Here is a 25,671-nt window from a genome sequence, read left to right on the forward strand (position 1 = left end):
AAGGCAATTTTCATTGTGACAATTATTGCCATTCTTCTTCGAGTCTACTGTAGAATACAAAGTGGCTATGTCCAAATATGTGTTGTGGGGGCGTCCGTGTCTGTAACACATTTCTAGTAATTAAACAATTATTATATGTTATGGCACTCAAAGATTCTCACTTTGGACATTTGACTTCTCATTACATGACACACACACACACACACACTTGACAGCTTAACATCTTTGTTTATTGAATAGAAATTGATTACATAAGTGATCACAAACTGGTTTGCGAAATAGAAAAAAGCATACCAGTAAATGATGAAGATGATTTAATATATGTAGTTGTTCAGTCAAATATTGCAACAAAGTACATTTCATAATAATGGCAAGTTGAATGTCCTGCAAAGGTGTTGGAAGTCTCACTAAAATGACCATCCCAATTAGAAAGTAATTGGATTACATCTTGCCTTTATTGTAAGCAATATCACAAAAATAAACAGTCCTCTAGTTATTTTTAAAGCCAATTTTGATTGATTTCATATTTGAAAACCTCAGTTCACATGCATGCAGGAGTGAAGAGTTATGGTTACACTGCTAAGGTCATTGGTTATACAATTTGTACAACATTAGAAGATCAGCTAATAGATGTCACTGCATACACTGTGACTGTTGAAAGACGCTGGTTGAGGTGTTACGCAATCTTCAGACCGGCCAAGGATCGCTCCAGACTCTGAAACAGGAGCCACAAACAACATGAACCTTGCTCTGGCAAAACAAGTCTTAATGCAAGTGTCTTCCCTGATTAGCTGGTGCAGTTTGTGGACTTCACAGGCTAATCAGGAACTACACTTCATCCACATGCATTAAGCCCCATTTTCCCAAAGCAAGTATATTGAATCTTTTAACAATTCCATTTAATACACTGAATCTGTAAAAAATATACATAGTAAAACACACATAATTTCAGCAGAACAAATACTGTTAATCGTCAGTCAAATAAATGCATTTCATTAAATAAATTGGTCTCAAATTATCCCGAAATATGGTATAACTAGATCTATTTTAGTTCCACATGCAAATACTTTTGAAAGATTTATTAGTTAGAATGCCCACTTGTCACACCTGTTGAAAGGTTTGGGTTACAACAATAGGAGAACAGTGTACTTATTTGCTGTACAAATGATGGCACAGAAAATAAAGGATACAACACGAAACATGGCAATGTTATAAAACAAGGTCTTCAACATTTAACATATTAATCTAATTGAATGAGAATAATTCATCTGCCATCTCAAGTTTGGTCTGCAAGTGAACTACCTTCACACACATTTTCATACCTCCAATCCTCCATCCAAACTTTAATCATTGAGCAAAACCACCTATAAAAGAGCAAATTTTGAATAATATAGAGCTATAATTCTGCTTCACTCAATGTGTGTGATTATCAAACTTGTTATATTCCCATAGACATAACATCAAGTTTCACGATGATCCATTGCTTATTATCTGAGATGGAGAGCAGACCAGGTATATTTAGCTATTTTTTATAATTGAAGGGACACAATGCAAAAATGGCTGATTATTTTCCTGAGATATTATGCCCATAACCATCATACCATGTTTTATAATGATCTAATTTAAACAGAGGTATTGAGAAGATATTGTTCTCCTGAGCGTCACCTACCCAACCAACCGCAATGAATGTTCCCATATTGCACTCTGTTGTTTTCATTAATCGATACAATTATTCAATATTAATTAAAACATAAAGGAACAGAATACAAAGAAAACACAATTTATACTGTTTTGTGTCCTTATTGTGCAACGGTTGTGTTACACTGCTGGAATAGTAAATGCAGTTAACCAATCACCAATAATCCATCTCTCCACACACTTAGTTATCTTATTCAGAACACTTATTCCATTAAAATGGAGTGATATTACAACAATAAAGCGACATCTGATTGGCTGATCAGTTAATTTACACCTAGCAAGTGGTCATTTACCTTGATGTCCCAAATGATGAGCTGACCATCCACGCCGGAGGTTGCTATCTTGCTGCAGTTGGCCTTCCCCCCACTGTACTCTGACACCTGCCTGTATAGGACAAGTACCATTGAGCCATGCAATGAGAAAACCGGGCTTACAACATGTGTGTGAAGAATTTAAATTTCTTATCTGTTAAAATGGATTTTTTTTGTTTAAAGAAAGTCTCTTCGAAACAAAAATACAGTCTAGGTGGAAAGTGTTGTCCATGATAAGCCTGTGCGGACTTCACAGGCTAATCTGGGTGATTACTATACGGACACCTATAGAGCCTTATTTTAACAGAGACCTGCTAAAATACACATTTAATCAGTACTTCTCCTAAATACACAAACTTAACTTATTGCATATGGTTTAAAATACAGTGAAATAAAATGTTACAAACATAATCATTAGATGCCAAAAAACCAAACAAGATGATGTTCTGATGAAGGGTCTTAGAGATGTGGTCTTGGTCAAAGAACCATATGCATATCTGAGTGGTAAAATGGTAACCTCAATATACTATGGATGTCAGCTTTCTCTAACTAAATGATCACATACATGATGGTGTTCTGATGCTGAGTCTTCAGCACTGTAGTGGCCTCCGCCCCTGCTGCTCCACGCTTGTCAAGATTCTTGAAACGACTCATAGCTCTACAATAGCATTGAAATACAATGGAATGTAATAAAGCTTCGTTCTGGTGTAAACAGAGCTTATTGCGTGCGAATAAAATGTTGTCCCAAATTGGCCTGTGCAGTGCTCATTAAGGATTTTTTTTAAAGGTAGTCTCTTTAAAACAAAAATCCAGTCAAGGCTGAAAGTGCTGATCCTTATTAGCCTGTACGGACTGCACAGGCCAATCTAAAACAACACTTAATGCCATGCATTCAGTTCAGTTTTCCCAGAACAAGGCTAAATATAAAACAAGAAATTGTCGGAGACGGTTGATGCTCCCAAAAGTTTATTTTGTCACAATATTGCACTATATATTCAGATAAAAGGAAACGTCTTGAGGGGCATAACTTTGGACAAAATAATACGATGGATGGTTTAGCAACTTAAAAATTTCAAAGGGCCATAACTCTCTAAATAAATCATCTAACCAGAACCCACAAATAACATGCGCATCTCCTCAAGGTAGTTAAGCTTCCAATAAAGCTTCATTGAAGTCCAGTCAGTAGTTGGGGAGAAATACCCGGACAAGAATTGCACTATATGTACAGTTTATAGAAAATAGTAGTAGTAGTAGTAGTAGTAGTAGTAGTAGTAGTAGTAGTAGTAGCAGTAGCAGTAGCAGTATAGTAGCAGCAGCATAACAATACCAATACTTAAGAATGATCAAATGGGAAAAGGTAACCTAGCACTGGCAGTAAATATGGGGCTCATTTACAGGTCAGATTTGCAATCTCTGCTGTAAAATGAGATTTTAAATGAATTAAAGGGAGGCAAATGCTGTAATAAAAAGAACATGCATAAATGGTAGTTGTTTCCCTTGTTTGAACCATGCTAAATCCTTAAAATGTCTATTTCCAGTAACTGTGACCTTCACCTGTGACCTTGACCTTTGACCTAGTGACCTCAAAATCAATAGGGGTCATCTGCGAGTCATGATCAATGTACCTATGAAGTTTCATGATCCTAGCCCCAAGCGTTCTTGAGTTATCATCCGGAAACCACCTGGTGGACGGACCAACCGACAGACCCACCGATCGACATGAGCAAAGCAATATACCCCCTCTTCTTCGAAGGGGGGCATAAACAAGTAATCCTCTTCTGGCTCAAATCACTGACCCTTGGAGTAAAAGCATAACAATGAAACGACTCAGCTATCCCTTCTGCTTAAGTCTCTTTCTTTTGTTATACTTATATAAGTGATCCTTGCAATATCACAAAAAATAACGATAACAACAGAACTCTCCAAATAATTCAATAGTTTCAGGTTTGTAACGCAATATAATTTTCAGATTTTTTAAATCGTCAAAAGATGCATATAATTGATATTTATGAGCATTGTTAATGTTCAGTATTACTAGTTGCTTGCCAAAAATATAACTACTATAAAATTTGCAAATCTAAAACATTTTTTCAATTTTGTCAATTTATCAAACTGTGAACAGGTCCCTCCAATATTGAACATACGTCATCTTGCTATCATCAGCGCCCTTGGGAATGTCAAGGTCATGCACAAACTCGATGTTTCCGTTGGGCTTCTGTGTGAAGATTTTGGGGCAGCAGTCGAAACCCTTGAAAAGGATGTGATAATGTTTAGCATTTTATTCAAGGTATTTTTTGTTATGAAAGTGATTTTTACAGTTTTTTTATGGCAATATTATAACATGCTTCATCACCAAAGAATTACTTGTACAAAGATTAGTCCATGGCACAAAAAAAGCAATTTTTCCACAAGATGTCCAAGAACTTTAATGCTTAGCTTTAAAGAGAAATTTGATAATTTTTGTAAGTTAAACATATCCCTTACCACGGCAACGAGGCTGTTCTCTGTTATCCAGGTGATGCCATAGAAAGGCAGGTCCTTCCCCTTGACCACTGACAACCTGGCAACCATCTCATAATATTATTTTCTTAAATATAGGTATATTTATACCTTTTATTTTGGGATTTGCATCAATCACCAAATAAATTGTGAAAAATGGTGTTTCCCTCAAAATATTACATCAGCAGTTTTACTGATAAAATAAATGTTAAAAGAACTTCTTTTTTCAATCTAGTTAAAACAAAAAATTATTGGTATAAATCATTTATTTCCTTTCTTATTATAAACAGTAACAAAATGCATTGATATTTTTTATGGATTTGAATAGGACAGGCAAAGGCAAAAGGTGTGCATTTATTTGTTTTTTTACTTTTTGTTGTCCATTCCCTGTAAATGACATCAAAATAGCTGCTGCTGAGCACATGTTTACAGTTTAGGCAAAAAGTTGTTTTTTGGATACAAAGGGCGCAATTCTGAACTACTTGTTTACTTCTCATACATTTTCTATCAGGTATGAATGAAAGCTACATGCACAGATGATGCCACATTAGGTAACATCATTTTGGGCATACTTTGAAACTCGCAATAATATATAAAAACATTCTAAACACAGTCCTTAAAATAAATTGAGCTCAATTATGCAGAGGTAACATGTTAAAGGTATATAATAAATACCTTATAATATGGCTATAATTCACCATGGGCCTGTGAAGGTGAATCTTTTGATGCATGAACACTCAGGCTGACACAGACAAATGAGCACCAGTAAAGGCCCATGGCTCATCATAGAAGTGTGAAAACCTATAATACTCTGGACGTTGTCTACAATCTTAAAAAGCAACGTGGTTTCTAAATGAACATGGATACTTTCTTTGCTCACTGGTCAGGAAAAGCATAACAAAACAACAAAAATTGTCTTTAACTATAAACCTGGTTTCAAGTAAATCAATAAAATTATTTAAGAGTGTAAACTGTTGCAATTATGAACTATTCAGTCGAGTGTAACCTAAATAAGAGTACTCACTTCTGGCCGTTTGCAGCATCCACAATGCCAATACTGGAGTCATGCCCCACCCAGGCCAACTTCTCACCAGACGCAGAGAATGACACAGAGTGCACCCAACCACCTGTAACCATGGTAACAAACATGCTTCAGTTGTTATACCATTTTATCAAAACACTAGTAATATTCTAGGCAGAGAAACCCATTCATAACATGCAGGTACAATATATTATACTTGGCTCTAAATAATCTGTATATAGGGTTAAATAAAACATTAAACTCCAAAAATGAATACTCACAATTTCAATATTTCAGAATGTGTAAACATGCTTAGCTAGATTTAACATACATTCCTGATTTGTGGATTGTTTTCTCTACATAATTTGAATGTTAGTGCTGACTTATATTCAAAACCAGAAAAATAATAGTTTAACAAACATGCTTGTGTTTGAAATAGCCTTCAAAATGTTCAAATAGGACAATTTAAAAAATTTAACGACATTCAGATATACACAAACCATTCAACAGAGAAAATTAATTGTTCAAAATATTTATTACATCCCTAACTACTTTATTTTTATGCAACATTGTTCATTCCAGTTCCTATTTTTTTTTTCAGGATTTTTCAACCTTTATGCAAGATGAATTGAGTATTGCAAATATCTCCAGACATGTCATTCACTTAGGGAAGTAAATATTAGACTGGTGACAGATTTGGGTTGTAATTGTTGTCAGTGTAACTTCATGATGTAATTCATTACTTCCTCATTAAGATTTAACTCTTCCTGTATTTGTATTTGTGCGCATAGATTCCACTACTTTCCCAAAGTTCCAAACATGATTCCACTTCTTCATACATCTAGGTTTTTGATGGGGGGAGGGGGGGGGGCAAATGAGTATTAAACCTTCTATGAAGAATTTGTAAATGTTAGACAATTATTATTTGACATTATATTAAAGATTATTATCATTCATCGACATTGGAATATAAGCATGCATAAATTACTCCATCTTTTCCATATTTTTTTACTTTGAGCATCTTCTTCATTAAGTTGATATTATGAGAGTAATGCTTAGTTAAATTAGCACTTTGTATATCATTTTATTGAGGATTGGGGTAACAATGGCCAACTAAAATGGCATGAAAAGGCCAGCAATATTTACCTCCGCCAGTTGAGAACTCTGCCATCATATTTCCAAAAGTCATCTTACTGCCCCAGTTAGTGGATGAGGGTTTCGGCTCGACTTCCTTCACATAGGCAGAAAACACCCTGCAATAATATATGTTCATGACAGGTTCAGTTAATATTGTACAATATCCTTGAATTATTGCCATACATATGCTTTTACTTGTAATGGATGAAATGTAAATAAGAATACATACCCTGGATAAAAACTGGTTTGTTTTTAATCATAAACTCGTTTTTGCTTGCACTGACATTTAATTCAATACATATATAAATAACAAGCAAATTTGTTAAATTGATACCCCCTGCCAATATGCTTCTGGACACAAAAGTGTTATATTTGACACTCAAAAAAGCATTTTTTCAAGATACAAAGGGCCATAACTCCTTTATTATCCAATGGTGTACAATGCCATTTGGCGTGCATCATCCTCTTATCTATATATATACTCATACCAAGTTTCAATGAAAACTGTCAAAGCACTTCCGAGATATGGCTCCGGACAAAAAGCATTTTTCCAAGATACAAAGGGCCATAATTCTGTTATTAAAAGATGGTGTACAATGCCATTAGGCGTGCATCATCCTCTTATCCATATATATACTCATACCAAGTTTCATTGAAATCCGCCAAAGTACTTGCAAGATATGGCTCAAGACACAAAAGTGACGGACGGACGGAAGGACAGAAAGACGGACGGAAAGACGGACAACGCCAAAACAATATCCCTCTGCCTATGGCGGGGGATAATAACTCAAGAGTATTTTAAGGTAACAGACGATAGAAAAGTTAACATTATATTAAATGATTTTTTTCTACATTTCACTGTTACCTTAAACAGATTATATTTATGACGTGTACCTCCAAATAATGCCTTGTTTATAAAGACCCATTAATAAGGGTCTGGATCATCAAACATTAGCAACAAATGGTAAATAGCTCATGAACCCTATAATGTCCACACACATGCTGTATAGCACTAATATCATACACATGTAGAGCTGTGAGTTTGTTTACCTGGCTTTGAAGTCAGTGGACCCCGCAGCAATCAGGATGTTGTTGGGATGCCAGTCCAAACTGGGAACCAAAAGAATTTATCATAAACATACATGTGTGTAGGGTTATGGACTTCAGTTAATTGTTTGATACAAAGATATGCATTTTGAAATGGCCATAAGCAAGGGAAAAACTATGATAAATGTCTTACAAGACAAAAGAAGTGAAGCATTATTCAATTGATCAAAGTACTGAAAACTGAAAGTACTTGGTTTTTATATAAATGGATCAAATAATCATTACAAAGAGAAATTCAAGTAAAAACAAGAGCACTGCATAACACTGCAAGCGCTCCGCTGCGGGTGCAGTTTAGAATAAATGAAAGCTTGTCAGAATATTTTTTATTTTTATTAGAAGTCACAGTGACCATGACCTTTGACCTAGTGACCCCAAAATGGGTGTGGTGTGTAGAATTCATCAAGGTGCATCTACATATGAAGTTTCAAAGTTGTAGGTGGAAGCACTTTGATTTTAGAGCCAATGTAAAGGATTTAGCATGACGCAGATGGCGGACGTCAGACGGTGGACAACGAGCTGGCTATGACAATACCTCCGAAAACAGCCAAGCTAAAAATCATTAGTTGTGTTATAATTATTTCTGAGTGAAGTCCGCAAGTGTCATACCATTTAAATTACAACATACTTGACAAACTGTAAGAAAGCTATGTGGCAGCTCAAGCTACCCTCCTGATTTTTGACCAGATACAAGGTTAACTGTATTATCTGTACGTATTATACTTTGGGTACTACAAGACAGCTATGTGCTATGGCCCCTGCTCACCTGGTGATAGTGGACTTGATAGGCTTCTTGATGTGCTTGCTCACCCACCAGTTGTTCTCTTTCTCAAAGTAGCAGATCGAGATGAGCCTGGCTCCACTCCCCACTGCAAACTTGTTCTCTGCAAAAGAAGAGGGGGAAATGCTAAGCGTGAAACCACTGCATCTTCTGAACATATCTAGATGTATATACATCATTACATGAAATAGTTTCACCCTGGACTGTTGATGGGAACAAGAACAAAATTGTTAAAGACCAAAATTTAATGGAGCCAGATGTTTATATGAATTCTTATTTATTTTATGCAAGTAAATGTTTGTAACCAATACTTAAGCATGACACTTTCAGCTTTAATTGAATATTTTGTTTGAATTAAGTATCTTATACATTAAAATCTAGTGACAGTACAAACATGCAATAAGCCCCATTTTCCCAGAGCAAGACTCATATTAATTCATACCATCTGGTGACCAGCGAACAAAGGTTGCAGCCCTGTTGATCCTCAGGATGACCAGGTGTGGCACCCAATCCCCGCCCTTCAGTTCCCATACGTAGGCATTACGATCCTAGAAAATAAGACCAAAGTGTTGGTCCAGAAATATTTAATATCTGTTCATCTTAAATTAAAAGCTTGAAGTCATTCGGTGAAAGGTTACAGTCTGAAAAATATACATATGACTAACGAATACCTTGGAAAATGAGAATGACACTGTATTTAATAGTTCTTTTATATTTATAATTGTCTGTTAAAAACAAAAGCATTATTACAGTAAACAGTACTCAATAAACATATTCATATCATAATAATGTTTACACAATATAAATGTGTTTATTTCTTTTTAAACATTTGGATAATTATTCTGACACGTGTAAGTGTTGGTATTGAATGAAATGAAAATGTCTATGACAGATTTCAGGTTATATTTTACTCACAGCTCCACATGTGACAAGCACATTGGCTTTAGGAGCCCAGTCAATGCTTGTGACTCGCTGCCCATGTTCTGTGAGACAGCCAGTCTCGGTCCAAGAGTCGCCCTGCTTTTTGTACACGTTCACATTGTTGTCATTCAGAGACAATGCCAGTCCTGGAACCAACCCAATTCATGTTTTGGATGAGCTAATTAAGTCAAATGGGAAGATTTATGCAAGTTTTAAAGGATATTTAGCCCCTTATGAAGGTTTTTTAGCCATCAACAATGAAACATCTTTTATATTTATGAAAGTCATGGTACTCCACAACTGAAGTATTTAACTTAAACAGGTGAAATCAAGTGAAGGTTTACCATTCCTATCCTTGCTGAATGAATAACAGCTGATGGGTTCACCGCCAAAAGTGTGCTTCTCAGTCATGGCGATTGCACTTCAATTAAGAATATAAATTAATGATATGTGGATTAAAATATAGTTATGCATAGATATAAATCGATCATGAGACCTTTTTTGATATTCAGAAAATAAATTTTAGGAAATTATTGTCATCCACTACCGGGTACGAACGTTTGAGTGACGAAGGATGCTTAACCAATTTTGTTTTAGTTTAAATATTGCTTGTAAAAAACGATTATTTTCAAGTAATCTTTGAATCCAATAAAAACCTTGTATGTCACCGTATGACGTGAAATTCGCGGACTCTGGTCAGTCAACACGAATTTCTGTTCAATGAAAAAGTAGGCTTCCAACACGTTCGTTCAAGGAAATGACTGGGTACGCCCAATAACATTCTGGTTTCCGGTAGAAGTTAATAATCGACAGGGAACCAATAGGTCAACAGTTGTGTTGAGTTTCACAGTGAGATGTTGCACTTTTTTAGGTTTCTTCTTCTTATAACAAGTTGTGCCGTTGTTTTCGGTGGTAAAGACGAGGATCAGGGACCTGTTATACCACCGTCAAAATGTGAAGGTATGACACAGTTATCAAATAATGTGTTTTGATTTTATTTGTAGTTGGGTAGACTAATTTTCTTCCTGATTGTACTTTCAGTTTGAGTCTTCAATAGTTATTCTTGAACTTCTTGAACAATACACGATTTGTTGATAAAATACATTCTTTGTTTCAAATTTCCGACATTCGTTTAAAAAATCTCATATGAAAATGTATTTGCTATACGCAGAGCAGACATGTGGATACCATCGACAGGTGCAATGTTCACATGGGGATTTCTAAACTAAAATGTGGAGTCTCCTGATTGGCTGACCTGATTTGAAAGTTTCTGTTGAATGTAAACTTAAAAAAAAAATCTTGTACAATAGTAGGGACATTTAAATGTTTATTACAAGTTTACTCGTGAAAATGTTGTTAAATGTAAAGCATTATAATTGCACTGCTTTTCTTTTAATAATCAACCCTTGAGAAATTGTGAAATAATAATTAATATAATTTTGAATATCACATATTGATAAATAAAGGAGACCGTAATAACTCTAGTTTTCGGACACTTAAAAATAAATAATTTTTTTCGTGTCAGAAAATTTTGATACGAAAAATATTTAAAAATTACGAGAGTCCGAAAATTTAGAGACATATATTTTATGGTTGTTTGTCAATAATTATAATGCAATAAAACCAAATATAAATGTGCTATATTTTAACAGTGTTGTACTCTCCTTTCCCTGCTGTAAATAAAATACAACTTCACTTATTTGCAATCTCTTACCTGATATGGTATTTAAAAATGTCATAAAAACAACCATACTGCTTCCTGTATACGATATCATTTCAAATGCTGTTGGGTGAAACCATTGTTTATTTTACAGGTATACATGGTAATCTACCCAATAACAGCGATTGTAATGGTCCATTGCCCTCAGGGCATTCTATGCCAGGTTTAATAACGTTAATCTGGTTGTAAAACTAAATGATCGAAAGGTGGAGTCATTAATTATGGACGAAAAGCCGTATGTCCGAAAATATAGAGTTATGAAAAATAATTATTTTGGCTAAAAAACAGGGTGTCCGAAAATTTAGAGTGTCCGAAAACTTAGAGTAATTACGGTACATAATTACCTGTATGGTTTATGTGATCAGTTAAGGGAAGATGAGCAATGATCACTCAATGGCACAACAAGTGAGAAATATATAAATTTATTATCCAGCATGCCTTAATAATTGCAGCTGCTTTTGAATAGTGATCTAAAATAAACCTATAAAAAATCATTTTTGTGTATGAATATTCTATTCCCTTTAAGCATCTGTACAGGGATTTTTTTTCCTCCTTTATAAAGTACAGGAAAACGGCACATTTACAATTAGAAAAAAACAACAAACTGTAAAAAAAAATTCCCAATTGAAGGTTTCTAAAAAAAATAATTCATAAATAAAATGCAACATATAGTTAGTTTATCTATGCGGCTATATGGATTGAACCAAAATAAATATAATATTGACAACTTGAGAACATTTTGTTATAAATTGTGAAGTATTTGGGAGTAAAAAATCAAATACACCAATTCCCCAATATGAAGTCTTCATGACACAAATTTTCCCAATTTCATGGTTCACGCCGCGTATGCGGATACTTTGATAACAGATGGCACTTTGATACCAGATAACAACAAAAGTCACGCGCGAGAGTTGAGTTCTTCAGCTTTTTTTGCATTTATGTTCTGTTCATTTGGTTTTTAGACACGTAACATTGTTTGGTCGATTAAAGATATAGTACTTTGTATTGCGGAGCAACAAAGTCGTGAAAAAAAAACAGATGATTATTAAAAAGAGATAAAATTTCATCGATACTCTTCATGAATTGGATGATCAGTACGTATTTCAACAAAATAAAAATACTTGGAAATAAATCAAGATCTTGCCAACTAATCGAAATAAAAGATCAATATGTCCATTAATGTTACATGTTAAATTTTAGTTGAATAACGTATTTGAGGAAATTCAAATGTTTTAAGAGTCAGATGCCAAATTTTCATGGATACTTCTTTTACCGATCATCTCAAAGACAATGGCACTTCTATTCCAGATAACTCGACACTTTTTACCAGATATAACACACTCTTTTTAGTGAATCAGAAATGCAAAATTTGCTGTGGAAAACTGCTATAGTAAGCACACAATACATAAAAATGTATGTACTGACGTAAATTAAAAACTAATTACCAAAACATTTTCTTATCCCTTTGGAATATGATAATAAAAGAGAAAGGGAAGTGTAAAGCTCAATATAAAGGGAATTTTCCAATCTCTTTTAAATTTTGTGGCTACGCATTAGTATCGTCTTTATGATGCGATTCTAATGAGCACCAATTACATAGGATTTTATGAGGTGTATTGGTCACTTTAAGACCCTTGCTCCCCTTATCTAGAGTCCTTCTATAAGTTCAATTTAACACAGTCGTGTTGATCCACATGATCTGTTATATTTTCAATTCTCTTAATCTCAATTTACCACTTACTTAAAAACAAGTTTATTATTTAGACAATTATTTTTGGTCGTCACTTGAAATATATTACTTCAGAAATAAGCATTTGAATCTTATTTAAAATTTGCACTTATAATATTAATTATATAAATTAATAGTAATAAGATTTTTGAAAACGAACAACGTCATTGGTTATATTTTACATGTGTATGTAATTACGTTATGCATAGATTCCCAATGTGTCGGGCTTGACAATGCAAATTGATTCGTACTTCAAAATGTTTGGTAAGAATAGCCATGATATACATAAATGCATTTCAGGTATAAGATAAAACTTGGTTATCAGAGTGCCCAATTTGTTGCAAGTCTCTGTTATCCGCAGTGCCCTATATCGGAATCAAAGTATCCACAACTTCATGAATACCACCTATTAAAACATGCTCTATCAGGGTATATATTTCATTGAATACTATCAAAATTTCAGTATTTGAAGCAAAGTGATTACTCTACATGCTGGAATAACAAACAATTTATTGCAATATTTCTAAGTAGTTTTATTTTGTTGAAATGTTTACTGTTCATACAGTTTATGCTGTTTTCCGACTGAATTTTCTATTTTTTATGGAAAAACCTACCTTCCGTGATGTTTTTCTTTGCAATAGAAAATGATACACCATTTATAAACTCAACCATGCGCCTTGTCTAAAAAACTTATCTTAAAGATATCATAAAGATATAACTGAAGAACTTACCTCTTGCGCATGGCTTTTGTTGTTATCTGGTATCGAAGTGCCATCTGTTATCAAAGTATCTGCATACCCAGCGTGTGGTTTTTTCGCACACAATTTTCCCAATTGGACTGGTACCATTACTTTTCCCAATTGAGAAAAAAATTGCTGCTGTAAACACAATAATGGTTCATATTAACATAATTTTGCAAGGAATAATAAGTATGAAATAAATGTGTGTATATAATACTATGAATGAGATATGAAGTTATATGGTTAACCTGTATTGAATTGGAGAATTAAGTACAGGTTTATGTTCTTTCATTTTTCTATGACTGAACCTTTACCCCATCCATGGTTCTTGTTTGTTTCCAGTCTGTAAATTTCTTGCTACTGAGTTAAAATTGCGCCTTGAGGAAACTGGAAAAAGTAAAGAAGTTTTGGAAATTGGTCATGGATTAGACAACAAAAAGAAGAGAATAAAATACAATACTGCGTAAGTACAGTCAGCAAAATACTGTGAAAGTACCAACATTTCTGTTGAGGTATTTTTATTGCCAATTTGGTCTGTGTAAACAGAATGAAACATTCATGGATGAATTAATCAACAATTTAATGAATTACAATTGAAGAAACAATATAAACCTTAAATAAAAATAAACAAAATGTCACTATCTAAAAATATTTAACTTAAATATCGAAATTTTAGAACAAAAAATTACAAACTTGCGACCAAACAAGGGCTTGTTCATTGATACTCAGTATCATAAACTAAAACTATTTGATGGTTGTGTTAGAAGTGTACATGTGATTGAGTGAAAATACCCAAATACTCAAGTGTTGTATGTTAATGTTGTATTTCAGTGAGCTAAGATTGATTGAAGCCCTGCAGGACCCACATATATGTGAAAAGATTCTTGAATACAACATCCACAAGGAGCGTGATGGCAGCAATCGGTTTGCAAAGGGGCAGAGTGAAACCTTCCAAACCCTGCACGGTCTTGTGTAAGTTGGACTTGACAAATTGGTGTTTGATGTTATGTGGCCCGAATGTTGGGATCCTAAAACAACATTTACCGATAGGTCCGTCAGAATATTCTAATTTGGATGAAATTTAGTTTGCATCAGAGTGATACGACTAATTGTTTCTGTTCTACTTGATGCCTCCATCTTTCAGTCTGTCCTTCTGTCTTTCTGTCCATCACATTATGTTTCTGCAAGAGATCAAAGACAAACTTGCTTTTCAGCATTCATATAGTGTGAACATGAGCTTCCTTGTCAGGTTTTCCTGGTCCAATGGTTTATCTGGGAGTTATTGACCTTTATTATTAATGATTTATAAATATGGATTTTCATTTCTGCATGAGACCTAAAACATTATTTATTCTTTTTTGATGAAACTTCCTAGGCAGCACCCCTATCGCGTGAACATAGAATCCTTCTCTCTTCATTTCTGTCCAATAATTTAAAGGGTGTTATTTCCCTTTGATTATTAATGTGTTCAGTTTTCATTTCATTTTGAGCTCTGAGACACTATATATAATTGTGATATGAAATAGATTAAACTTGATGTGCAGTATACCTAAATTTTGGATATGGGCATCCTTTACAGGCCATTCCGGTTGAATGATTTGTACGGAGTTGTTGCCTTTTGCTTATAAATAAGTCATTTTCATATTGATTTTTCATTTCTGCATGATATCTCAGACACAAATTTTGTGAATTTTATTAAACTTGATATGGGCTAACTTTACATGGTGGACATGCACATCATTCTTGGGTCTTCCATTCAAATGTATTTTCAGGGAATAATTTCCCCTTGTTAACTGATTACGTAATTTTTAATTCAGATTTTCTTTCAGCTCATTATCTCAGGAACTTATGATCTAAATTGATGAAAGCTTAAGTACTACTTCCTTTTTTGGTGGACATTTGCATATGATTAGTGCATTCTGCTCCTTAGATTTTTGCAGGGATATATTGATGTTTTATAAATATTTGATACTTTATAATGAATTTTAAGTTTTTGTGCCAGATGACAGGAATAAAATGAAATTTACATTCATATTTCCTACAAAGTTTGCAGTCAAATAATATTAAGCAGTATGGATAATTTGGAAACTATTGCAGCAACCGTGGAGTGAAAGTGGTAATGGACGTGCCCTATGAGCTGTGGAACCATACCTCAGCAGAGGTGGCTCAACTGCACAGGGAGGTAATCCAGACTTAACTCCCTTTACCACTTGTCTCCCCTGGTCTTGACCTCTCCCGCTCTTCGCCTGCTTGTCTGTATTGCTGATCTCTGTGTGCATGTGTTTTAGGAATAAAGGGGTGAAGGTCGATCTAGGGATACCCTATGAATTGTGGGATACGCCTTCTGCAGAAGTGACACAGTTACAGAGAGAAGTATATAGGAATCATTACAATTTACACTACTTCTGTATAACACCGCTGTGCATTAAGATGAACTTATGAATTTTTATTTCTAGAAAGTTTAATTATGATACCAGGTTATCTTGGTCAGGAAAAGCTAAACTCTTTAAAGGTAACAGATTAAAATTTTGTGTATACATTTTCATCAGATACTGGTTATGGGTTAATCTTTAGCAGTTTATTAGAATAATTTACAGGTCCATCAGCCTTTGTAGAGTGCATGAACATGGTGGACGGTTAATATTTAGGAAAGGTGAAGGGTGCTTCAAATAGTTCTGAATGTGTGTTTAATGTTTGTAATATATGTGTTGAAAAATGCTGTATACAATAAGATATTTGTTTTTATGCCTGGCCAGTGCCTTTTATGTGTTTTTTTAGCTCATCTGAGCACAATGTGCTCATGATGAGCTTTTGTGATCGCCTTTTGTCCATCGTGCATTATTCAGCATCATCATTTGCCTTGTTAACACTCTAGAGGACACAATTATTCCGGATCTTCATGAAATTTGGTCAGAAGATTTGTTCCAATAATATCTTGAAAAAGTTTGAAAATGGTTCCAGTTGCTTGAAAAACATGGCCCTCCAGGGGATGGGGCATTTTGCCTTATATGGCTATAGTAAAACCTTGTTGACACTCTAGAGGTCACATTTATTATCCGATCATCATAAAACTTGGTCAGAATATTTGTCCCAATGATATCTTGAAATAGTTTGAAAATGGTTCCGGTTGCTTGAAAAACATAGCCACCAGGGCCATTTTTCCTTATTTGTCTATATTAAAAACTTGTTAACACTCTTTAAGTCACATATATTGTCCAATCTTCATGAAACTTGGTCAGAACATTTGTTGTAATTATATCTTGGATGAGTTCGAAAATAGTTCAGGTCTGTTAAGAAAAACATTGCCACAAGGTGGCGGGGAATTTATCCTTATATGGTTATAGTAAAATCTTGTTAGCACTCTAAAAGTTACATTTATAGTACTGTTAATGAAATTTTGTCAGAACATTAAATTTTGTTCTAATAATGTCTTGGGTTGCACAGAACAGGTCAGTTCCTTTGTATCTCAGGTTAGTGACATTGAGCCTTTCTGGCCCTCTTGTTTATTTATCCAATTATTTCTACAAATATAAATATTAATTGGTTTAAGTATTCCACAAATTGATTATCTTGCATTTTGCTTGCTTGAATTTTTAATCAGCTCTATCACAAATGGCTTTTTTGTCCCTGTTTATACATACAGTACCCAATTTTCTGATATTTTTTATCACTTTGCAGGCAGAACTTCCCAATGCAAAGAAACATGAATACATATAAAACCTTTAAAGGATCAATTGCATGCTTTTATTTTAAGTTTTGTTTTATCCAAGCGTCCATCGCATGTAATAATAGTTTCTGTTACCTGTTAGAGGAAGTAACTGCACATGGTTTTGCTGTCAATTACAATTGTTTCTCATATACATTCTATGCAAGAATGGCAGGCAGCTGAATTGTACCACATTTTTGATAGCGTCAACAGGCATGGCAATTTAAACCACTAATAGCAAGTTGTTTTTAGTATTTTAATTTAACTTGTTGATTTTACATTGTCTTCATACTTTTTAAAGAATGTAATACAGATCCCAATTTGACTGAAAACAACTCTCGTGGTAGTGGTACCAATCCCAAGGTGGTGAGGAAAAACAATGTGTCATTCTTAAGCTTCACACAAATCCTAGTAGTAGCCTGTAGTTGTCCACTGTAATACACATCTTTTAATGACATCTAGTAGATGATCGATGCTCAAGTTGTTGCATAAGTAAAACAAAAGTTACATTTTTATGCCCCTTTTTCGAAAAAAAGGGGGTATATAGTTTCGCACTGTTTGTCTGTCTGTCTGTCTGTCAGTCTGTCTGTCACACTTTTTGTGTCAGCTCTCTAATTCAAATAGTTTTCATCCGATCTTTACCAAACTTGGTCAGAAGCTGTATCTAGACAATATCTAGGTCAAGTTCGAATATGGGTCATGCTGGGTCAAAAACTAGGTCACGGGGTCACTAAGTGCATTTCAAGGATTTAGCATGGTGTCCGCTCTCTAATTGAAGTAGTTTTCATCTGATCGTTACCAAACTTGGTCAGAAGTTGTATCAAGACAATATCTAGGTCAAGTTTGAATATGGGTCATGCTGGGTAAAAAACTAGGTCACGGGGTTACTAAGTGTATTTCAAGGATTTAGCATGGTGTCCGCTCTCTAATTGAAGTAGTTTTCATCTGATCTTTACCAAACTTGGTCAGAAGTTGTATCAAGACAATATCTAGGTCAAGTTGGAATATGGGTCATGCCGGGTCAAAAACTATGCTCATAACTTCTATGTCGCTTCAGATAGCAATTTCATATTTGGCATGCATGTTTATATGGACAAGGCCTTTCCATACGCACACAAATTTTGACCCCTGTGACCTTGAACTTTGGGTAAGGTTTCGAAATCTGCGTTAAGGTTTCGAAAAAAGCTCATAACTTCTACCAAGCGTTTATAGGGGGCATAAGTCATCTTATGGTGACAGCTCTTGTTATGTTTATTTCACACACCATTCATTGAATGCAGGTGTTCTTTTGTTAAATACCGGGTACTGTTAATCAAACAGACTGACGTTAATATAATAGGTAAACGAAATGGAGATGAAATATGCTATGATTTTAAATCTGTTTTGATTGTCATGCTACAGTGTTTTTAATGTTTATAAAGTAGCTCACCTTTCATCAAATCCATTATTATTATTATGTTAATTCAAAGTGTATGCCATACAAATTTAAGTTTCTGGACACTCAAAACATTTTAATGTACTCTTAAGCAGAAAAATAATAATTTTGTGTGACTCATATTTTTCGGACACCCAGATTTTCCCATATAATGAAAGACTTCTATTTTCGGACAGGTGCATTCAATATGAATTTGACCAAACTGCATCCATTGTCACATGGCATTTGTTTTTACAATCAGATGACAAAATTAAAACCAGGCAAATGAATATGATAAGTCATTTGCTGTATTGGCTAAATATCCAAGTTTACCAGTTGTAAAAATTGGTTCACCTGATAGTTTTGCTGTTGAAATGATTGCCATAAGCAGAACCAATAAGTTCTGCTTTATGTGTAAACATGTTTGGGTTTGTATCATTTCAAGAACAACTGTAAAATTGTCAATTTGCGCACATATTATAATCTGATTGCTTTGGAATATTAGTATTTTGCTATTAATTGGTATTCAAATATATGGCCTTGATGATATGTTTTATTAGTGATGTGCAATTTATATTTGGGAAAAACTAGGCACAATGCATGTGTGTTAAGTATATCCTTCCAGTTAAGCCTCAACAGGCTTATAAAGGATTACATTTTCCACCAAGACTTGATTTTTCATGTACAAGAGACTTCCTTTGCACAAAATATTCAATTACAGCTTAAAGGGAAGTCAATTATAAAGCTGCCTAGACTACACAGTTTAATCTGGGACAATACATAAGGCCTTAACAGGATTTTCTCAAAGAAACTTAAAAAACAACAACATAAAAGTGGAAAGTGTTGTCCCTGATTAGCCTGTGTGGACTGCAGATGCTAATCTGGGACAATACTTTACACACATGCTCAGTTGGTATATTGGGGTATATATTTCAGTGTTTCAATGTGGTGGAGCGCTATGAGGAGGTGATAGAAGACTGGTACTATGAACATCAGGACCAGGACATCACGGACTACCTGTGTAGGAAGCACGTCCTCAAACGGGATGACCAAAGTACGCAATACAGCAATGGTTTGATATGTCTGTTATTAACCCTTTCCAACTCATAGACGCCATACGACACATTTGCAGTCCCTTAGAAAATTAAATTAAAATAAAGACCTTTCATACTAGATTCAAGTTTAAAAGGCTGCATTTCCAACTATTTCATACTGATGAGCAGCAAACAGCATAAAAACTGATACAGACTGCAAGTTACTCCCAAGCTGTTCTGGTTTTAGGCCTATTGCATATAGCCATTTGCACTTTGCTCTGAGCAGGAAAGCGTTAAAATAATTAATTTGTTTTACCACAGTAAATGAAGTTTAAAAGGGTGTGCATTGGAGTCACACTTGTCAGTTTGTTGGTCAGTCATCATAAAATATTAAACGTGGAACGAACAATTTCCATATTTCTCAAGCCAATTATTTCAAAATTAAAATTTGTAACCACCATATAGATCATAAGCGTAGGAGATGTTTAATCATCAATTATGCAAATATTCCTGAGTTCTTTTCCCTGAAAAAAGCTGACAAAGCGATGCAGAGTTATTACGGTGATCTCTATCATTACAAAGCTCTTATGTTTATGTACTTAAGTACAGATTGCTCATTTAAACTTGTTAAGAAATTGAATGTGAAGTTACTTGTTTTCTGTACAATTGTTCTGGTTTTGCAATAACTGCTTAGAAACATGATTGATGATACTATTTGGAAAGGAGCAACAAAGTGAAATGAATCAAAATGTATTGTAAAAATTACCTTATGCAAGATTGTGAGATAAGTTTTCAATATCACGTGTACATACTCACAGTAAAGAAGGTAAGGCCTATTTAAAGTTAAGTATGTGTTACTATATTGGGTATACTGAAAGAAAGTATATGAAACTTATAAAACTGACTATGTTATATACAATAAAAGGGAATATGTTTGAGCTCACTTAAAGAAAACCTAATATTTGTGTATAAAGTCAGGGCCCTCGTTTTGCCGTTTTTGGGGCCAATATTCGGCCCATTCCCCACTTAAAATAGTATACTTTTTTCCCCTATTTCAGCTAAAAATTCCCTTCTCTAAAAAAATATATTTTTTTTTTTCTTTAATTTTATACATATGTTGCCAACTGGTATCATGCTATTAACCTTTGATTTTATGTATATTTATGTAAATTACATTAAAATATAGAAATTTTAATTGTTGAATGGTTGGTGGAAAGATCTTCTAAGATTCCCATTTTCACCAAAAACGTTGCGAAATTCCCCCCTCTATGGGCCCCTGCCCCAATCCCCCAAAGTGTAGCAAGGGCCCTGAAAGTGTTGTCCTAGATTAAACTGTACAGTCTGCACAGACACAGAATCAGGGATGACACTTTCTGATTTAGTGTTATTTATGTTTAAAGAAAGTATATTCTTAACGAAAATCCAGTTTAGGGGGGAAAGTGTGCAGCAGCTTAACCTGTTGGGACTTAACAATAACAGGCAAATCTGGCAGGACACTTGTCGCACATGCATTAAGCCCTGTTTTCCCACAGCAAGGCTCAAATCACTGTTAGACCAACCTGTCTCTTCCTCTGTTGCAGAGTGCTTGGATGAGGTGTGGGTTCCAAAAGCCAAGGAGCAATCAGCAGAGAAGGAAGAGAAGAAATCACAGTCCAAAAAGTCCAAGAGCAAGGATAAAAGTATGTACCATAATTACTCTTTAAGTTTTCTGACACTCTAAATGTTCTGACAAACCCTTTCTAGCCAAAATAATTATTTTCTGATAGGGTTTTTGTCCATAATTTATTACTCTAAATTTTCTGACAGTATATTTAACAGCACTATTTTAAAAGATTTCTGCTCCGTTTTCTCTTCTCACTTTGATCATGCGATTTTACTACTGGATTTAGGTCATAAAACCTATCATGCCTGAGGTCAATGGATCATTATATTTTTAACCAGGTTTTCCGAAAGATCAAGCTTGTCCGGGTCATAACTGAGTTCAAAGGTCAAAAATGGCCATAAATGAGCTTGTCCGGGCCATAACTGTGTCCTTCATTGTGATATTTTAAAATCATTTGGCAAATTTATTCACCATCATTGGACAGTTTGTCATGCGCAAGAATTACGTTGATATCTCTAAGGTCAAGGTCACACTTTGAATTCAAAGGTCAAAAATTGACATAAATGAGCTTGTCCGGGCCATAACTATGTCGTTCATTGTGAGATTTTAAAATCGTTTGGCATATTTGTTCACCATCATTTGGCAGTGTGTCAAGCATAATTTGGATATCTGCAACGTCAAGGTCACACTGTGAGTTCAAAGGTCAAAAATGGCTATAAATGATCTTGTCCGGGCCATAACTATGTCATTCATTGTGAGATTTTAATATAAGTCGGTACATTTGTTCACAATCATTGGACAGTGTGTCATGCGAAAGAATTACTTCCATATCTCCAAGGTCAAGGTCACACTTTGAGTTCAAAGGTCAAATATGGCCATCAATTATCTTGTCTGGGCCATAACTATGTCATTCATTGTGAGATTTTTAAATTACTCGGTACATTTGTTCACAATCATTGGACGGTGTGTCGTGCTAAAGAAATAGGTCGATATCTCCAAGGTCAAGGTCACACTTGGAGTTTAAAGTCATAAATGGCCATAAATGAGCTTGTCCGGACCATAACTATGTCATCCATTGTGTGATTTTAAAAGGACTCGGTACATTAATTTTGTTCACAGTTATTGGATGGCGTGTCATGCGAAAGAATTTAAGAGTTCAAAGGTCAAAATCACCATAAATGATAATGGCATAATAATTCTTCAAAATCGCCATAAATTAGCTTCCCTTGTTTTGTGAAGACAGCATGCAAAATATTCTGTGTCAATGCAGCATGTGTGGGTATAAGCCACGTCTGTGACAAAGCTCTAGTTATAAATATATTGTTTTGAAAACCTGGTTTTGTGACAATTTTTGTCCCTTGTCTCTTTTTGGGTAATAACCATGTATACCAGTAATAGACAATGGTTCCACTCAACAGCATTTGAAATGATATCATATTAGGAAACAGTGTGTTAAATGTTTTAGTTTATTGTTCATTATTTCATTAAGAGGAATTAGAGCTGAAAAGTTGTAAGTATTGTAAAGCAGAGAAAGAAGGGTACAACACAATGAAATTATTGCACATTGATTTAAATTTTCTGACAACAAAATTTTTTGTCTCTAAAATTTCAGACAACTTTTTGGATGAGTGTAAGACATTTAATTTATACAGTACAGTTTTCATGAGTTTTTTTGCTCACCTGTGAGCTTTTCGAACTGCCTTTTGTCCCTTTAGGTGTCTTCCATAAACTTTACATTCAAATGTAATCTCTTTTATAGCTGGGCAGATTTTAGCAACATCTTACAGGAATGATCCCTGGGTGACACGTTTCAGAAGTTGTTAACATTATTCTGGTCCGTTGCATATGAGATCAGATAAGGTCCTTTACAAAGATGGTTGAAATCAGGACCTTTTTTAGACTTGCCACGCTCTATTACACCGTTGAGCAATCTAGGAAATCTTTGGCCTCCCTTTTTTTTCACAGAACTGTGAATATGCTAACAAAATAAAATACCAACATGTTATCTTAATTTTAATCATGCAATGTCCTGTGATTCTGATGCATTTGAAACGATGGATTGCAATCAATTTGCTATCAACAGTCCTTACATTTGACCATGTTTACAATTTTCTATTGGGACTATGTTACAACACCCACATGGCAGTAACATTGTGCTGAATGTATTTTTTTTAAAGATTGTTGTTCTGTAGTGGATATATAGTATCAGGATGTTTGATCCATTCTCCGACAGCCTGCTCAAAAGATACCAAGCACTGGTTTAACCCAGTAATCAAAAGATACCAAGTACTGGTTTTATCCAGTAATCAAAATATACCAAGTACTGGTTTTTCCCAGTAATCAAAATATACCAAGTACTGGTTTTACCTAGTAATCAAAATTATCTCTATAAGCCTAATGGTCTTGATGCCATCTTGCTAAAATAAAATTATTTGAATTGATGGAGTTGTTGTCTGTTTATATTTTTCAGGTAAATTGAAAGGTGAAGTGGAAGGCAAAGATGAATTGTGACACCTGAACAGTGGAACAATTTTTTTAATGCTGATTGTTAAAAAACCCAGTTTGTACCAAAGTTTGCAAAATGTGTTTAACATGTTTTGAATTGTTTTGTGCCAAAATATGGAATGAACACATTAATATCAAATATCAATTTGGTGAACATGACTTTAATTTTTGGGTTACTATATATTTTATATAGAATGTATCAGTAATGATCTGATGTCTTTTGGTTGGTGCAAATAGTTTAAATTGTTTCAACTTTAACATCAATTATATCAGTTTCTCAATTCAGCACTAACTGTTGATAATAATCTTGTATTCATGTCAATACAAAAACTGTAGGTTTGTCAATAGACATACAGTTCTAAGCCCTGTAAAAATAGAAAATTAGGCATAATCAAAATGCTTAAAGTGTTGTTCAGTTCCAGATAAGGGTGTAAAGTCTGCAAAGTGGTAAGTGCCATCCCTATTTAGCCTATGAGGATTGCACAAGCCTATCTGGGACTACACTTTACACATATTTATTAAGCCCAGTTTTCCAAAAACGTGGCTCAGATATAGTCCAGCTCATGCAGCGTTGTTTTTTTTGTGTTGGGTGTTGAGTAAATGTATCTCAAAGTATTTGTAGGTGTTTGCTACAATCTCTTCTCTCTGCATTCTTTGATCTGGCATTTAATTGTGTGTTGCTGATATGCATGCAAGCATGTACATGTATATGTAATAATTATGTATGCTTAGTTGAAAATGTCTTAAGCCTGCCTGTGCACTTCATGCTTATGGTGAACTTATGGGATTGTCTTTTTTTGCCCATCCTCCTGTCTTCTAATATTTTCTAGTGAGGACTATAGAAGCCATATTACTGTCTCCTTGTCTTAGCCAGAATATTTGTCAGAGTTATATCTCGGGTGAGATCAAATTGGAGCATTTGGAGTAAAAAACTAGGTCATTTGGTCATGTTTTGAAAAAAAGCATTTAAAAACTTTGGAAATCACATGTTAGGCCTAATCATCATGAAATTTACTGATTACATTTGTTCTTATATATTTTGGCCTAGTTGAAATAAAGTTGGGCATTTTTCTTAATTTGACAATAGTGAAAATTTGCCTACACTTTAGAAATCACATTTTTGCTCAATCTTAATGCAACTTGCTGTTGACATTTATTATTCTAAAGTACTTCTTAGTATCGGCCATGTTCGGATAGTTTTGGTCTATTGAAAACATGTGATCAAGGAAGTTCTTAATATAGAAATATTAAAATCTTGTGAATTTTCTAGATGCTTAATTATCATGAAACTTGCTGCAAAATTTATTTAATGATATCTCAACAAAGTTCAAGCATGGTTCCCAATTGTGGAAAAAAATACTGCTAGGTGTGGGAATATTTTCTTTTTATTGCTTTAGTTAAAAATTCTTGAACACTAACTGGGCAAAACAATTTATTTCCTTCTGGTCTCAGGTTAGCACTCTATAACCATGTTGCCATCTTGTTCTGTATTTTTATTAAATAAATTCAGGAAAGATTGTTTTTGTTGTTGGTTACAAAACGGCATAGAACACACATCCTTGACCGATTCATCCATGAAATGTTCAAGAATGACATTTGAATTTTGTTGAATTAATGTGGTTATAAACCAAAATGTCAAACTGGTAATCAACTACAAAATATTATAAAACATGTGCTTTGTTAGTACAAATATGTACTGCAGTGTACAGTATAGCCTTAAATGAAATCTGTCAGTTGGAGTGCTCTGT

At 34.3% G+C, this 25,671-nt stretch overlaps 2 protein-coding genes across 3 annotated transcripts; one reads left to right on the forward strand and one right to left on the reverse strand.

Annotated features, from left to right (window-relative positions):
- Positions 1-208: 208 nt before the first annotated feature.
- Positions 209-10,290, reverse strand: LOC127865990 (actin-related protein 2/3 complex subunit 1A-A-like). The gene is made up of 13 exons (XM_052406153.1): positions 10,129-10,290; positions 9,817-9,893; positions 9,467-9,618; positions 8,994-9,099; positions 8,537-8,654; positions 7,717-7,776; positions 6,676-6,782; positions 5,533-5,635; positions 4,494-4,569; positions 4,154-4,257; positions 2,575-2,667; positions 1,992-2,082; positions 209-715 (listed from the first exon to the last, which is right to left on the reverse strand). The coding sequence occupies exons 2-13, from the start codon at positions 9,881-9,883 to the stop codon at positions 677-679; spliced, it is 1,116 nt and encodes a 371-aa protein (XP_052262113.1). The 5' UTR covers positions 9,884-9,893; positions 10,129-10,290; the 3' UTR covers positions 209-676.
- Positions 10,261-25,440, forward strand: LOC127865993 (protein canopy homolog 3-like). 2 transcript variants are annotated; one of them, XM_052406161.1, is made up of 7 exons: positions 10,261-10,432; positions 14,004-14,124; positions 14,493-14,633; positions 15,759-15,843; positions 19,718-19,835; positions 21,396-21,494; positions 23,889-25,440. In XM_052406161.1, the coding sequence occupies exons 1-7, from the start codon at positions 10,327-10,329 to the stop codon at positions 23,927-23,929; spliced, it is 711 nt and encodes a 236-aa protein (XP_052262121.1). In that variant the 5' UTR covers positions 10,261-10,326; the 3' UTR covers positions 23,930-25,440. The 2 variants fall into 2 exon arrangements, with proteins under 2 accessions (XP_052262121.1, XP_052262122.1); XM_052406162.1 differs by lacking the exon at positions 15,759-15,843 and adding an exon at positions 15,950-16,034.
- The last annotated feature ends 231 nt before the right edge of the window (positions 25,441-25,671 follow it).

The sequence above is a fragment of the Dreissena polymorpha genome, chromosome 2 (genome assembly GCF_020536995.1).
Source record: "Dreissena polymorpha isolate Duluth1 chromosome 2, UMN_Dpol_1.0, whole genome shotgun sequence".
Taxonomy (NCBI): Eukaryota; Metazoa; Mollusca; class Bivalvia; order Myida; family Dreissenidae; genus Dreissena; species Dreissena polymorpha.

Excerpts from the sequence above, each read along its gene's own strand:
- LOC127865993 (XM_052406161.1), top strand. The coding sequence starts at position 10,327 with ATGTTGCACTTTTTTAGGTTTCTTCTTCTTATAACAAGTTGTGCCGTT. Across the intron at positions 14,125-14,492 it reads AGAATAAAATACAATACTGC|TGAGCTAAGATTGATTGAAG; the intron begins GTAAGTACAGTC and ends GTTGTATTTCAG. Across the intron at positions 14,634-15,758 it reads CAAACCCTGCACGGTCTTGT|CAACCGTGGAGTGAAAGTGG; the intron begins GTAAGTTGGACT and ends AAACTATTGCAG.
- LOC127865990 (XM_052406153.1), bottom strand. The coding sequence starts at position 9,883 with ATGACTGAGAAGCACACTTTTGGCGGTGAACCCATCAGCTGTTATTCA. Across the intron at positions 9,619-9,816 it reads ATTCAGCAAGGATAGGAATG|GACTGGCATTGTCTCTGAAT; the intron begins GTAAACCTTCAC and ends GGTTGGTTCCAG. Across the intron at positions 4,258-4,493 it reads AGAACAGCCTCGTTGCCGTG|GGTTTCGACTGCTGCCCCAA; the intron begins GTAAGGGATATG and ends ATCCTTTTCAAG.